Consider the following 15,981-nt stretch of genomic DNA (forward strand, 5'->3'; position numbering starts at 1 on the left):
TACTGCTGGTCAGTCACAGGCTGTGTCCTTAACATTGCTCTTTGGAATCCTAGCCCTTTCCAGTGATAGGGGCTTTGAGGGGCTGAAGGCTCTCACCTGGACCCTCCCCTCTCTGTGCCTTAGACTGTCTCCTGAATGATGGTAGCACAAACACATGGCTGTTCTGGCAGTTCAGTGTCTATGTCCACCCCCACGGTGGCTGCTCTGACTGTCGTCACGGAGGGCAAGGAAGAAGGAACAGGAAGATGAATGAGGTGCTAGGGGAATAGAAGTGGGAGGCAAGGGGCAGAAGTTGAGCCACATTAACTCACAAGTGCAGGTGAAGAACCCACATAATTTTGCCCTTGGCCTTCAGGGCCTTGGCCATCAAAGGAAGATTGAGATCTCCCAACTCAGTGGAGCTCTGTTGTGAGTGAGCTGACCATTCTGTCAGTGGGCCTGGATTCCCGCTAACAGGCATCAGTGTTGATGGGCACCCCTGCCTGGAGCTGCCAGCCTAGCAGCTTGGATCCCTTGTTCTTTATTTCCATCCTCTCTCCCTGTTTTCTGTCACTGTGTCATGTCAAATCATTGTCAGGTGGCAGACACTGCACCCCCCAAGTACAAAGGTATCAGGTTTCAGGACACAGGCTGAAATGAATATAATAATGGGAGCCAGAACTAGGCACAGACCACTTATCAGGCAAGGAAACAGCTAATAAGTGTTGTTAGAGGTTTCCATGGGGGAGGCCCTGGGGTACATTTCCTGGACAGGCAGGTGTAGCACAGCCTGTCCCGGGGTCCAGTTACAGACAGGCTGGTGCGATTAGTATTGATGCCTGTCACTTTGTGGCTGCCGAGCTGTTGATTCTGTGAAAGACCAAAGGCTCTGGTTATCTGGTAATCCACACTACTCTCAACAACAGCGCTGGGGAAATTGGGGAAACAGAAATAGCCTTTCCCAAGGAGTGACCAAGGCTGTGGATCATGTTGCTGGCTTGTGTTTTCCTCTGGCTCGACCCTGAGATTGCTCCAGCCTATTGTTCACCTCCACCGCCAGGCAGCCATTCTCCTTTGTTGTGGAATCAAATTCTCCCTCCCTTAGAGTGAGGACTCCATGTCCTGGGCCAGACACAGATATAACTAGCCCTTCTTGTGGGACAGTATAGGAAATAGAGTGCTTTTGTGTATTGAGGCAGAAACTCAATTCTTTACCTGTGCTAAAGATGTTTCAAGTCCCTTTAAAAACATAAAAATTAAAATCCTAAAGGATTAGTAACAGAAGAATAAAAAACATAATTGATTTCCTTACATAATTCGTTTTCTTGGTGACGTTTGCCTTCTGAGCTCCTTTTCTCTTTCCTCATTCCAGAAATTTAATATCTTATTTTTCCAAAGCATCAGTGTCCTGATTATAATGAACTTTGAACAGACAGGTCCCTCTTGCTCTCTGAAAAAAAGACGGAACTCCTGGGCTTTGTTACAATTCTAATCTCACTCTCTACCCATCTAGCCTTCTCTTGGCTCCATTTCCTTCTCCTCTGTCTTTCTCTTCCCCATCCCTCCCCCAACAAAAACTGGAAAAAGAAGTGGCATGATTGCTTTTTTCTATTTTATTTAAGGTACAAACAGGAATTGCATGTGCACAGAATATTTCAGGAGGTACGTATCATCACTTTGTCAACCCATCAGTCCATCCATCCATCCATCCATTCAATAACCTCTAGTGGACAATCCTCATCAGTCAGACTCTGGCTAGATGTTGAGGAAACAACATTGAATAAGATGAATTTTCATCTTCAAAAAGCTTTCCAGTAGAAGAAAGACACAACTATCCTGGGTACGAGAATGCACTGTGTGTGTGTGTGTGTGCGCACACACACGTGTGCACATGTGCACACGTACACAAAGGCATGCCCAGGCCTGTGCGGGCACACACACACACGCGCGCACAGATGGAAACACACTGCTACCTAACTTGAAGTATCTGCTTGACTTTGGGTATTTCATTTGTTTGTGAATTAATTAGCAAATCTTTATTGCCTGCTAATAGCTAGGCATTGTGTTAATATTGGGTTTATAAAGAAAAATAAGATAGAGACACTTTTTTTCTTAATCTTTTCATGGAAAGCAGTCTGGAATGGGCCCACCCAGGTTTTCTGCCTATGGACTGCCCCACTCTGGTCCTCCATTTAATGTTATGCATTAATTAAGAATAGCTTATGCCATACATTTGTTCCCAGTTCTCAAGGAAAGGAAGGTATCATCAAATAGTCACTTACAAAGGAGTTTAGAGATGAGCTGGTTTGAGGCCCTCTTTGTACAAGTGAGAACATGGAGGTTCTGGTGGAGGTGAAATGATTTCTCTGGGTCACGTGGGAAGACAGTGGAAGAATTACAACTTGGCCTTTGGGTTTTTTGCAAATTTTTTCCAAGTATGGTGTCCCAGTCACCCAATATCCTAACTGTGTCTCTTTTTTGAGGTCTGCACAAGTTCACTCAGGCCACTAGAGGATGACTCAGCCACCTGAGGCCATTGTGTGACACTTCTCAGAGCAAAAGGCACAGACCACCTGCAGGGAAAGGGCTAAAAGGCAACCCAAGACTCTGAGCCAGAAGCAGTTCATGTAGGTCAAGCACTTCACCTTCCTGCTCTTCAGAAAGGCTCAAACAAGAAAAAATTCAGAGACTGAATGCCTGGGTCAGCAGGTGATTACATTTTCAGCATCACACTTCCTTCTTTTGGGAGGTTCTGCAACATCACCCCGGCTTATGTTGTCTTTGGTGAATATTCCTCACACAAATTATCAGAGCTCTGTCTTCCCAGAGGGGTTGGCCCGTGGGCCATCAGTTCACCCAGCCACCCCAGTTCTCAGAAGCTGATTGTCCAAAAACAAAATTTAGGAATGAAGACTTCTCTCATAGGTCCTTCTTATGCTCATCTTTCTGGCAAAGACAGTGGAGGGGGGGGAACGACTGAACTGATCACAAAAACAAAGATTATACTCCAGAGGCCTTGTTAGGCCTTGAGAGAAAGTGGGTAGACTAAGCAAATGCTTTACTTATTGGGATGTTGCTCATTTTCCCAGCTTTTACTTTAATCCCATCTGTGGCCTCAGAAATAAGAGCAGCCAATCCTAGATCTTAGTTATACCACAACGTCCTAACAATTCTGTGTGCCGAGAAGCGCTTATATGGGCCGAGCCCCTACCTCTGTGGTTTCACTACCTGATAGTCCTCAATGTTCTCTTTGTACAAGCAAGTGAGCTGATGGGTGCAGTGCTAGAAGGAATAAAATGGAGGCTAGTTTCCATTTCCTGCAGCTGCTCCAGGATGCAGAAGGAGAAGACTAATGAATACTTGGTGGAAATAATACTTGGTGGAAAAAGAAGCATGTGGGGGGTGGTTTCCATTGCCGTTGGGCTGTGTGAAACCCCTCCATGTGGTCCCTCCAGCAACTCGGATCACTTGGAGTTTGGCCAAGTGCAGGAAGTTCCCACTGCAGGGCTGACACCTAACCCTGCTACTTCACCTTCTCACTGTGTCCCAGGGGCACCCTTGAGCACAGAGGTGGGGGTAGCATTGTGCTTCCATCTTGACTTCTTGCAGTGTCAGCTGCTGAGTGCCAGTGACAAGATGCCGACTCATGAGCGGGCACCTTGGGGCCCTGCAGAGTCTGTGTCCACAGAAGGGAAATCTACGTCCTGTGCTTCTCGCGCCCAGGCAGGCACTCACAGTTTCCAGGAATAAACAGGGACATGTCTAAATCTGTCTTGGATATTTACTCACTTTATCTTTGGCCATGGAATGTTGACAAATATTCAATATGGTTGAGTGACCTTCTGTAGGTCAGAGCAGGCTCCATTCTGATTGAGTTTAGGAAACTCATAAATCTGGCCAAGCCTTCGATTTGTCAGGCGAACAGTGCTTTGTTAGCAGACACTAACAGCCAGAACTGGAGCCCATGAGGGCCCCTGTATTCTTTCTCTCTGCATTCCTGAGCTGCCAGGTCCCCCAGCCCCAGGAACCCGCTCCTCAAACTGGTATTCATTGGTTTGTGAACACATTTTCTCCTTTTTGTGGACAGAGCTTTTGGGTCAAGCCCTGTGGGACGCAGACCCGATGGTGTTTTAATTCTAGCCACAGGCTCATTACCTTGAACTTTCGCAATCTAAATAAATAAACATACAAACCAGGACAAGTGAGAACAGCTGAAAGTGCTAGAAGGAATCTGTTTCAAATGTTGGACCGAGGGACGGGTCCAGGCTCTGCCGGTTGCATTCTTTTGCTTTAACAGCTCAGGCGACCCGATAACCAAGTATCCTTGTGCAGCTGTTTTTCTGTAAGTTGTAGAATTTTAGAGCAACAAAGGGAATTGGAGATTATCTTCACAGATGCGGAAGCTGATGTCCCAAGAAATTAAGTGATTTTTCCAAGGTTAAAGAGATACTGGTTGCCAGAGCAGAGATAAAAGGAAAGCTTCTCCTGACAACTTGGTTTTTGTTTTCTCTTTTTGGTGGGCTTCACAACCCCCCACCCCCACCCCGCCACCCTACCCTTTACCCCCGAAGAATATGTTTATTGCAGACCTGCTGTGCTCAGAGTTCAGGGGCGGTTTCTCTGGGTTCAAGGGTGTGAGTAGATCATGATCCATGAACTCAAGCGATGTACACCTGGTGAGAGAGACAGATGTGCCAACAGGTAACTGTAAAACCAGACAAAGAAGATGAGACGATAACACACAGAATCTGGTGACCTCAGCACCAAGCCTCTGTGTGACAGAAAGTGTGTGCATAGAGGAGGCACACACTTTTCAAGAAGGAGCCTTAGGGAAAGCAGAGTGGGTGCATTGCCTCCTTTCCTTACCGCCTTTAGGATGCTTGTTGGATTGAATTTCTGATAGGCCACACCTCTGGACTGAGTCCCCCTTCTCCCACCAAAGTCAAGAAAGAGGATTATTGTTGATGCTTCCTGTAGAACAACCCTCCCTAAGGGCTTTACCTGCTTACTTTCTTTTATCCTCACAACAACCAAGAGGCAGGTTCTATCACTAATTAACACACGAGGAGACTGAAGATCAGGAAAGTTAAGTGATTCCTCCAAAGTCACCCAACTTGTCCGAGGCAGTGATCTCTTCACTTTTTGTTAGTGCAAAACAATGATGTCCTTGGGATCATCTCTTTCCAAAGACATGATCAAAATGCAAAAATCGCAGTGTGATCACAGCTCCCAGGCAGGCCTGGAGCTCCTCTGTGCTGCCTTCATGTCAGAATCAAGAATTTTCTTTCTTGGGCAAGAACGGATCCGTAGTGGGGCAGGGTCAGGGTAGGGCTTTCAAAGCAGTGCCACATCAAATGGGGCCCCAGAAGGCTTAGAGGACCTTCGTCAGAGGCTCTTTGGGCATTTTATGGTTGGTTGAGCTTTATGACCCAAAAGAATCCATTATATGTTTTATTTATTGCGGACCTGAAATGCCAAGTTTTTCTTCAAACTTACAATGCTTACTGCATGACAGAATTATTTTTCATTTTTCTTTTTCTTTCAGAGCCTTGGAATCCTGTTAGGAAATTTCTAGTACAAGCATTTGGGGGAGATACCAGTACTCAGGTTGGGCATCTGGGAGAGATAGACAAGCTCTTATTACAGCATGGAGGATGGGGAGATTACCTGGCCAAGTATCATTTCAGGTTGTGGCAGAAAGAGATTAGCTCCAATTTATCGCCGCTCACATTTTCCTCTTTTCTCCCCATTTTCTGAGTGTCATGGAAATGATATTTGTGAATCCCAGGGGCCTCTCACAGTGGTGTCAGTTTAGAGATCTTCCCAGATACATCTAAATGTGGACATAAAATGTAATGGGAAGAAATTGAAAAAATATCTGTTTCTTGATTCTTTATTACTGTGGAGTTAAGAAAGCTATTTCTCATGCTGTTTCACAAATTTGAATCCAAATGTATATGTTAATTTGTATTCCGATGGCTTTTGGATGATTCAAACATAGAGATATTTTTTTATAAAGTTTGTCAATTTTCTGGCAATTTTATAGATATATATTCAGACAATGTATATGTACACACTTGCCTTATGTACATATACTTATTGTCAAAATTGAGCCTAACCGACTATGATGGAGAGTTAAAATCAATGCATATAAAATGAATACTTTGTATTTGAACTCAGTTTTTTAACAATATAAATATGAGTGAAATTAATTTTTGGCTGCTTACTCCATTAATACTTTGCCCAAATTAAATTTGAGTATGACAAAGACAAACACACAAATTTTTCTCCTGGACTAATACACTCTCTGTGACAGAAAAGCACACAGGTAGATTTCAAGCTCTAGAAGAAATGACTGCAAGCCCCAAAGAGAACGTTTTTAATTTCATGGAAAATTTTGTGAGGCAGGAATGCTTAAAGAGAGCTATGTGTGATATTTAAATGTGTGACATTAGCTTATTTCCTAATATTGCTAGTAATTTTACTAATTAGTTCCCATTACCTAGATTTGCCTGAGCTGTGGTTGACTGGGTTTGGGGTGCTTCATTGTTAATGCATAAGCTTTTCTTCTAATTCAGAAACACTGTTCTTCCTTTGCACTGCTCAATTCTTAACAAAGAGAGGGTCCAGCTGAAAAATGTGTCCCAAGCCAATTTAAAAGAAAGACACTGTCTCTAAAGGTTACCAGGAATTCTATGAATTCCCTAATCTCATTCAAGTGGGTGTAAACGTTGGGGCTAACCCCAGAGCAGCCTCTGGATTAGACTCTTCTCGCCTGGGAGACAGGAGGGTTAGAAAGGCTCATCGGTCTTCACTCTGAACACAGACTTTCAAAGTGTCATGGCCTACCTTCCACACACCTGAGAGGTGCTTGCCACAATGACAGTAGCGGTGCCACCCCCTGAGGTTGGTGCAGGGGTGTGGATGGAGGGGGGTCTTTTGGAGCTCTCTCCTGGTACAGGTTTTCCCCTCTCTTGGAACCTAGAGCATTCCTATGAAAGCTTTCATAAACAAAGATAAAATTGGGAGCTTATGAGCTATAGTCCTTAAGTTCAAGTAATTGACTCTCTAAATAGTTAATTAAAGATATAAATGGCTAAAGAATCCAGCATACTTTATGAGCCAATGATACCAAGTTGTAGTAGACAAATGCTTATGCATACTGCAGAGGGAGAGGGGGCAGCACAATCCAGGAAGGCCTCCTGGAAGAGTTGGAACTTGGGAAAAGCTCACTGGCCATGTAAAATTAGATGATGTTACCTAATATTGAATGAGAAGAATCCTATCATCTGTGGACAAATTGACTAAGCAGCAATGCATAACTCTTCAAATGCTGAAAAAATCATCTTCTGTGCTCATGGCTCGGGATGATAACAAATTGAAGATGTTTCCTCTTGCCCCAAATGGCCTCCATTTCCCCACTACGCCATCTAAACACAAAATACTGTCAGCAGTCTTGTAGTTTTGCTGAGGTTAGGAGAACTGTCTTTAAGTGGCTTTGTTACCGATCTTAGACAGGGCAGTTAACTTCATTTAGTCTTATTTCCTCATTTATACAATGGGAGGACTGGACTGGATGATTTCAGATCCTTTTCAGTGCGAACACTCCATCTGACTCAGTTAACTACTTCTCATTATTATATGACTGGAAATAGGCCAGGTCAAATGATGTCCCTTCAAGCATTACCATCAGATACAGCCGCATGCTGTAAAGATGGATATTATACTGTTCAACTTATCATCGTTAGTTCCCTAGCCTTAGAATGGAATGCACCGTAGTTCATATCTGTCATAGTTAGTATTTGGAAGTCTCAAAGCCTGTGAGATTATTCACATATTTATTCCTGTGTACCGCATATGCCATCCAACGTATCCCCTTCATCATGTGTCTATGACAATATATTGAACAGAAAATCTCCATCAGCTGACTCTGACAGAAGTGTATTATTTACAGTGGTGTCAAAATGTGCTGCTTATAATTGACTGGGCTCATAATAAGCCAACCTAAGAATCTTTTCTTCTCATATTCCTTCTCACTGGTAAATCCTCGACTTGTGCTTCTTCCATCAACAACTTCTTCATTATTTACAGAGGAGGGAACATCCCCCAGATGTTGCATGAGTTATGTTATAGGGTGGCTTTTCATCTTGGGATGGTCTCTCTCTCTCTTTCTTTTTCTCTTTCTCTGACTTAGGGTTTTGCTTAAGGCAATTAAGGGTAAGGGAAATCAAGTCAACTGGAATCTATTTCTCAACAGAATATACTGCTCAGTTTCTCCCAACTTTGGGAGACCATGTGGAATAACCATTAATAGTTACATCGTCAGCTTCAGTTTTTTGTCCTCATTCTATCCCTTACTGAGATCACAATCTGAACTAAAACCAAGAGTGGGATGCTTAACTGACTGAGCCACCCAAACACCCCGACAAGTATTTCTTTTTTAATTCAATTGCTTTTCACAAACACGTGGTCCATTGACATTTGAAAATAGCACTCCAAAATTTTTCCAGATGTTCATGGCAGCAATAGAATGGCTGGCAGATGGGACATAGCTGCCATGACCGTGAAAATACTGCCTCCGTGAGCATGGTGCCACACAAACTTCACCTGTGCGTTACCCCCTCCCCCAACCTCCACCTTTATTAAGGCGTTTTCTTTTCAGAGAGGTTTAAGGTTTACACCGAACTTGAAGGTATGGAGATTCCCCATATATCCACTGCCCTCAAACCTGAGTAGCCTGCCCCATTATCAACATCTCCCACCAGAATGCTACATTTATTACAACAGATGAATGTATCAACACACCATGTCTGGTATGGCTAGTTTGGCATACAGATGCTAAACCTTTCAGGCATACATTTGTTCAGTTTATGGGTCTTCCTATTGTGCATTCTCTTACAGTGCACAATAGAATGCTACAAGCATTCAAAATGCTTATGGCTCAAGCTGGATAGTGAGTAGCTTTCCACTGATGGTCCATGGTCCGCCCCCAACTCCTGCATCACATCTGTGGGTGATGCTTAGGACTCTGAATGAGAGCTTGGCTCCTGTCTAGAATTCTCAGTTTTATTTCAGTACTCTGCTGACCAGATGATACTAGTTAGCTTTTGGGGATTCTGGAACAGCAAACACACGGGACCATGGTATTTGTAATAGCTAGTATTATATTGAGAAAAACTAAGGAAACTTAACAGAAGAAACCTTTTCAATATCACTTTGCTAGCTGTCAGTACAGTGTAGCATAGAGTTTAAAGTGTTCTATCCACATTTATGTTTCGACCACAGCTTTGCTTCCTCCAGACATGGCAGATGGAATTTTTCATATACTTCTCACTTTCAGATATCTAGATTTTAACTTGCCATGGGTCGTAAGGTGATATTTTGGCATTTTACAGGCTGTCTTTGTTGGATGCCAGAGTACTTGAAATCTTTTGGAATAGACAAGGAATTTTTGCTGTGAAAGCTTGCAATTAAAATCAGCCAATTCAATCTTCTTCCTTTTTGGTTCATTCTTTTTTTCCTCTTGGTTTTTATTTCATTAAACATCTTTCTTGGGGTGCCTGGGGGGTTCAATCCCTCTTGAATGTCCGACTCTTGATCTCAACTTAGGTCTTGATCTCAGGGTCATGAGTTCAAGCCATGCACTGGGCTCCATGCTGGCCTACTTCAAACAAACAAACAAACAAATCTTTCTAATTACATTCTGGTTGCTAATTATTTATAAAGCACATGAAAATAACAGGCTTCACTTAAGTCTGACTTTGAGGAAAACAGCATGAATCCTCTTTCTGATTAAGAAATCCCTGTCTGTGATTGCCCTTGTTGGATGTCTTAAAACTCAGGGAAGGGAGAAATCCCATAGAGGGTGGGCTGATGGACAATCCATGTCTTCTACTTGGAGGAAATAAAGCCCAGATGGAAGGCTGAGCAGATGAGTCCCAGCACCTTCTATTGGTATCAAACCTGAGGACAGAATGGAGAGTGACTCCTCAGGACTCTTTGTTCCATGAAAGCAAAGCTCTTTTTAAGTGTTCTCTGAACTGTGTTTGCTTTGCCTTTCATCCTGGCAAAGTGCTGGCTTAATAGAATAGGGAGTTGAGGGGTGAGCCTTTTCTCTGATAGAGACCTCCTTCATACAATCTTAACCTCATAGAAAGTCCCTACTGTTTCAGAAGACAGTGACTTTCGTCTCTTTATTTCAAGACCCCTCCTCAGCTCAACCCAGCAAATGAGTACAAAGTACTTGCTCAGAACAAAGCTGAAAGAGTAGACGCTACTTGACAGGAATTGCAAAAGCTAATGAAAGTGAGAAGGGAAAGCTGGCCTTGGGCCCTGGTCTGAGTTCAGTGTGGGTGTGGAGAGGCGACTGTTCTCGAAAAACAAGAGAAGTTGACACTGGATGCAAACCTCATTTTTTTAAAGGGCAGCACAAAGTAATTTTCTGAGTAGCTCACTCAAAGGTATGTAGCTCGGCATGTTTAGAAGACCTTTCTATTTCATCTGGTACTTTCTATTCCTTGTGGTCCATTCTTTAGCCCAAGGAATCTGTAAACTGAAGTATGGGTGTGTTTACTATTCTAGCCAACCATGGGTTCAGGATGCTCTCAACTCAGAACTCACTTCATCACTTATTGAAGGAGAATGGGAGACTCAAATTTTGGGTTCCAAGGTGGTACAATAATATTAGCCACAGGCTAAATGCTATTTAACAAGCTGAGATCAGAAGGAAGGAGAAAGGGAAAAAATAATTTGATGAGTATGTCCTTTTATGTGTGTATATATATATAAATATATTAATGTATTTATAATATGCTGTATGTGTATATATCTTTATCTCTCTCTATATCCCCACCCTGTGTGTGTAGGGTGTACCTACTAAAAGCCAAAGTACAGTGCAAAGCTCTGTGGGAAGAATTTTGTGGAATAAGGCAGAGGTCCTCTTCTCAAGGAGGATAGAGAGGGATGTGGTGATAAACCCCTTAACTATTCCAGAAATGCCTTTCTCTATGATTTGGTAGGTGAACTAAGGTAACTTATCCCTGGATTTTGTGATCAATAAAGAACCAAAATCAGGTATCACATTTGCCCTGGTCAGTTTTTCTCCTGAAAGGCAATGATAGTATTTCCAGTAGTATTGCCTGTTTTTAGGAAGGGTTTCTGCTGGTACCTACCCAGCACAGTACCTCTTTGCTGCAGCATCTTGGCAAGAGCAGGTTCTGACTCTGAAGCACTAACATTCTTCAAGGCTCTGACACCCCTCTGCTTGCTTCTGACCCTGCAGACGCAGGTCATCACGGATGTTTATGTGTCTGTTTCCAAACTCAGGACACATGTACAGCCGTAAATCCTTCATTTGCCAAAGTTAATCACAGCCATGTTATAGCTTGTATCATTCCAACTGCCCATAGGGAAAGCCTTGAAAATATAGATGGGATTTGTTCTCCCGGAAATAAGCTCAACAAACCAGATTGGTGAGACTACACAGAGGAAGAAGTCAGAGTCAGGGTCCCTCCTTGGATAATATCCTCTTCCAGTCCTGTCAAGGACCAAACTGAAGACATGCTTCCATTCCCAAGGAGAGACTATGGACAACTTGGAGCTGAGGGAAGCAAGGAAAGGTTTTGTTTGCGCTTATATTAAACACTTTAAAAAATAAAGTACAGATGAAAATCTAATGAATGTTACTCATATTCCCACCATGAAAATGAAAAAGTGTTAACATTTTATCCTGTTCACTTCAGATAATTTTTATTAAAAATATTATTTAAATAATATTATTAAGAAATAAAATATTTGGGAAAAAAGGAAGACTCTCCCATTTCCCTTGCTGGTCCCATTCCCCCCATGAGGTTCCCCAAAAGGAAACACTGTCATGCTTTGGTGTGTACATAGTATACTTTTTTCTTTTTTACTGCATACACACACACACACACACACACACACACACACACATCCACAGATAGTATGAAACATTGTTTTAGTATCTTTAAAAATTATTTCTGTATCTTTTGACAACCTGTTTTTATTTGATCAACACTGTTTTTGAGAACTATGCATGTTGATGTGTAAACAGAGTTCATTCATTTTGACTCTTGGGCAGTCTTCCCTGATACCAATATAATATGCTTTACTGATGCATTCTTGTCCACCATTTCCAAATTTTGCTGTTGTGACAAAGCTATAATGCACACTCATATATGTCCATCCTGTGGCAGAAATGTGTAAGGTTTCATTTTTATGTGTTTTGACTTCTGTTTTTTGAAGCTATATACCGAAAATTGGTATTTTTAGAACTATCTCATTATTTATTTCCAAATGGCTTTCCAAAGTGCCTGCAGTCATTGCCAACCCAAAGTGTTTGAGAGTTCTTGTTTCTCTGCTGTCCTTTGCAACACTCAAAGCCTGTATCCAGGCTTTTGCTTTTTCTTTTCTTTTTTTCTTTTTTTTGTGTGTGTGCTAATATCTTATTTTCATTCTTAACTATTTCTGTGTTCTTGATTTCTTAATGATTCATGTTAGATTTTTATATGTTTCATTATTCCTTTAAAGGATTGTCTTTTGTTGATTTATTTTTTATCTTTTTCTCGTTGTTAATTTTGCCTCTTCTTTCCTTTTGCTTTCTGTAGATTTACTCAGTTATTTTCTGATTTGCAGTTAATTTATTTATTTTCATTATTTTAAGCTTAAAATCAATTTGCTTTTGTCTACCTCTTTCTCTTTAAGTATTGCCTTAACTAGATCCCAAAAGTTTTGCAGCAAACCTTTGACATTTGTAAGTCTAGATATTTTTTAGTTCACATGGCAATTTCCTCTCTGCCCATTAATCATTTAGGAGTTTGCTTTTTTCTTTGTCTGTAAATCATGTCTTTCCTGTCTTTTATTGTTGGTTTCTAATTTATTGGCATGTAGTCACAAATACGATCTGTTTGATATTCTATGAACATTTGGGAGGGTTCATTTGAACCCTCACACCTGGCACATTTGTGTAACTCTATAAAGTATGCTAAGAACAAACGTGCATTTTTTGTTTTCTTCAACTCCCAAACTTGCTTCTTGCATGGTCTTCCTCTTCTTGGAAAATGATGGCACTCATTTTTCTGTCCCATGGGTCAAAAACTTCAGAGTCATCTCTAACTCCTTATTTTTTCTCCCAGCAATGTGCAATTTATCTATATGTCCAGTTGGCTTTGCTTTTAAAATATAGCTTGGATCTGACTATCGGAACCACTTTGACAACAACACCATAACTGTGGTCTATGTGTTGCAGTTGGAACTGCTTCCACTCAGGTAAACACTTCTTGTCATTACTTGCCAGCAATGAGAATGGTCCTTTAAATATGTAAATCAAATCATGTTGTTCCTCTGCTCTAAAGCTGCCAAAGTCTTTCCATTTCTTTAAGAGTAAAATCCACAGTCTCTGCCATGGCCTTTACCTTGCCATAAACCCCATGATCTACTTTCCTGTTACTCTCTGATCCTATTTTAGGCTAGTCTTTTCCTCCCTTTCTCTGGATCACTTGATGTTGCCTCAGGACCTTTGCACATCTGCCACAGACTCATCTGCCTGACATTTACATGTGTTGCTATGCTACTTCACGCAGGTCTCTACACAAAGGTCTTCCTGACTATCCTGTTTCAGATAGCACCCCAAAATATCCTCATTCCACCACCACTTTTTCCTTTTTGTGTGATTTTCTCTCCCCATCTTCCTCTGTCCCTCTCCCTTACTCACCCTCTCAAATAAATAATAAAATCTTAAAAAAAAAAAAAAAGGAATGAAATCTTGTCATCTGTGACAATACAGATGGACCTAGAGGGTGTTATGTGCATTTTTTTTTTTTAGGAGTTAAATCATCCTCTAATTGTTGATTTTGTTGGATATCTTCTCAATCCTGTTTTTCCTTACTGTTTTTGAGTTTTAGCTTTCTGTTTGTCTAGAGTAGAAGTTATATTTTAAAATTTTTTTAAATTTTTAAATCTAGGGGTGCCTGGGTGACTCAGTCAGTTAAGCGTTTGCCTTCAGTGCAGGACATGATCCCAGGGTTCTGGCATCCAGTCCCACGTAGGGCTCCTTGCTCAGGAGGGAGCCTGCTTCTCCCTCTCTCTCTGGCTGGTGCTCCCCCTACTTGTGTTCTCTCTGTGTATCAAACAAACAAATAAATAAAATGTTAAAAAAAATCTTTAAATATCGATCAGAGTTTTCTGATTTGCACTCGCTACTGTGTGGCTCTCTGAGAATCTCAAACCAGAAACAGGTTTTATGTTAGTGGGCTGGGATTCCTGTCCCATCATGATTGGTATTACGGATATTGCATATCCAGTACTTAATATCTTATCACAAATCTGCTCTGTGGGACTGGCTTTGCTCCTTCCTATTTCATACATACATGGTTTGATGCAATCCACAGCCCGACCTTTCTCAGTAGTTTTCCCCTACAGGTTGGGAGACCCTACCAGACGCCAGTTTTATGCTTTGAGTCTGGCTTGTGATTCTAATTCAGCATTTAGTTCTTGATAAACTTCTTACTGCCTTTGTCTATATTTATACTTAGAATTCAACAATACCATAGTTACAGCTTTTACTGCTTGCTGTTTTTTTGTACTTTTGTGGTGTCTGGAGAAATTTACCTTGTGTTGGGTATAGATACAATTTCTAATTTTCCCTGCTCCATGGGGAGCCTGCTTCCCCCTCTTCTGTTCCCCCTGCTTGTGCACGTTTTGTCTGTCAAATAAGTCAATAAAACTTTAAAAAATAATATAAAATAAATTTGCTTTTTTATGTTATTTTGAAGAAGAGATATTGAATATGTAGATCCATAGTGCCATCTTGGTAAGAAATCTTTTATATTTAATTTAAAAATTATTTTGATTGTAGAAGAATTCAAGCTTATTATCAGTTTTGGCAACTATAGAAAAGTATCCAGAAAATATTTAAGTAACCAGTAATAATTATAATTAATATTTCAGTGTGTTGTCTAAATTTTGCTTTTCACTAAGTGGGATTCACAGTGAATATTTAGATTTATATCATTCTCTGTTATTCCAGACATTATAGGGTGGATTTACAGTGTCATTAAATAATCTTCAAAAGCAATTTTGTTAACAGCTCCTTAATGTCCCAACATATGGAGGTACTATAAAAACATAAATCACCAAAAATGTTAATATCTCTCATAGTATAAATTAACATGTAATTACCGAGTAAAAGTATGAATATTTTTAAGGTACTTGATACATAGTGAAGCATTTCTATCTAAATATGGTATTTCTAGTTTATATTCCAATGGTAGCATAACCATTCTCTAGCTAGTACTATTATTTCTCTAACTTTACCTGTTTGAGAGATGGAAAATTCTGTTTGTATGTTTGTCCTTTGAAAAATTCCTGTGTCTGTCTGTGTATTTCTATTTTAATTTCTACTTAAATTTTTATTTCAAATAGAATTCTAGGTTTCTTTCAATTTTTGGTTTGCTAAGAACCAGTTTTAATATTTCTGCTTTTTGTAATTTCTGCATATATGGTCTTCTTTTCTCCTTCGGATTTTTCTTATGTGTATTCTTTTACTCTGTGACTCCTTTGGCTGATTATTTAATACATTTTAGTTACCTCCTATCTATTCATAGCCTTATATGTTTTATTACTGCTGTATCTATATTCTGTAAGCTTTGACATGTATATACTTATTTTCATTATTTCCAAAGTAGGTTGCAGTTATAATTTTATTTACACTCTTTGGTCCAATCATTTTAGGAAATTTCCAATTTCATTTCAATTTTGTTAAAATTTTTAATTGTAATTCTAGTTTTATCACATTAATGTTTGAGAATATTTTTTCTTTAAAATCTTATCAAACATATTGAGTGAATGGTCAAATTTTAAATGCCATATGGGTATTAGAAGGAAGCCTGTATTTTCTTTTTGAAGAGTATAAGGATATGTATGTGTATGTATGTAAGTTTATATATTTATTCACATTTATACTATTCAAAGGTTTCATTCCTT

The 15,981-nt window shown here is 40.5% G+C and overlaps 1 protein-coding gene across 2 annotated transcripts in view; it reads left to right on the forward strand.

Moving 5' to 3' along the window:
* LRMDA (leucine rich melanocyte differentiation associated) overlaps positions 1-15,981 on the forward strand; it is a 1,048,937-nt gene that overhangs the window by 939,842 nt on the left and 93,114 nt on the right. The window contains exon 8 of one of the 2 annotated variants that reach the window (XM_045083584.1): positions 1,602-1,832. The exons of the other annotated variant lie outside the window; for it this stretch is intronic. Within the exon in view, the coding sequence (XP_044939519.1) occupies positions 1,602-1,699 (98 nt within the window). The 3' untranslated portion in view covers positions 1,700-1,832. Of the gene's footprint in view, positions 1-1,601; positions 1,833-15,981 lie in introns of those variants that run through there. 2 annotated transcript variants of the gene reach the window in all.

This window comes from Mustela putorius, unplaced genomic scaffold, assembly GCF_011764305.1.
Source record: "Mustela putorius furo isolate JIRA1106 unplaced genomic scaffold, ASM1176430v1.1 tig00000698_pilon_pilon_pilon, whole genome shotgun sequence".
NCBI classification, from domain to species: Eukaryota; Metazoa; Chordata; class Mammalia; order Carnivora; family Mustelidae; genus Mustela; species Mustela putorius.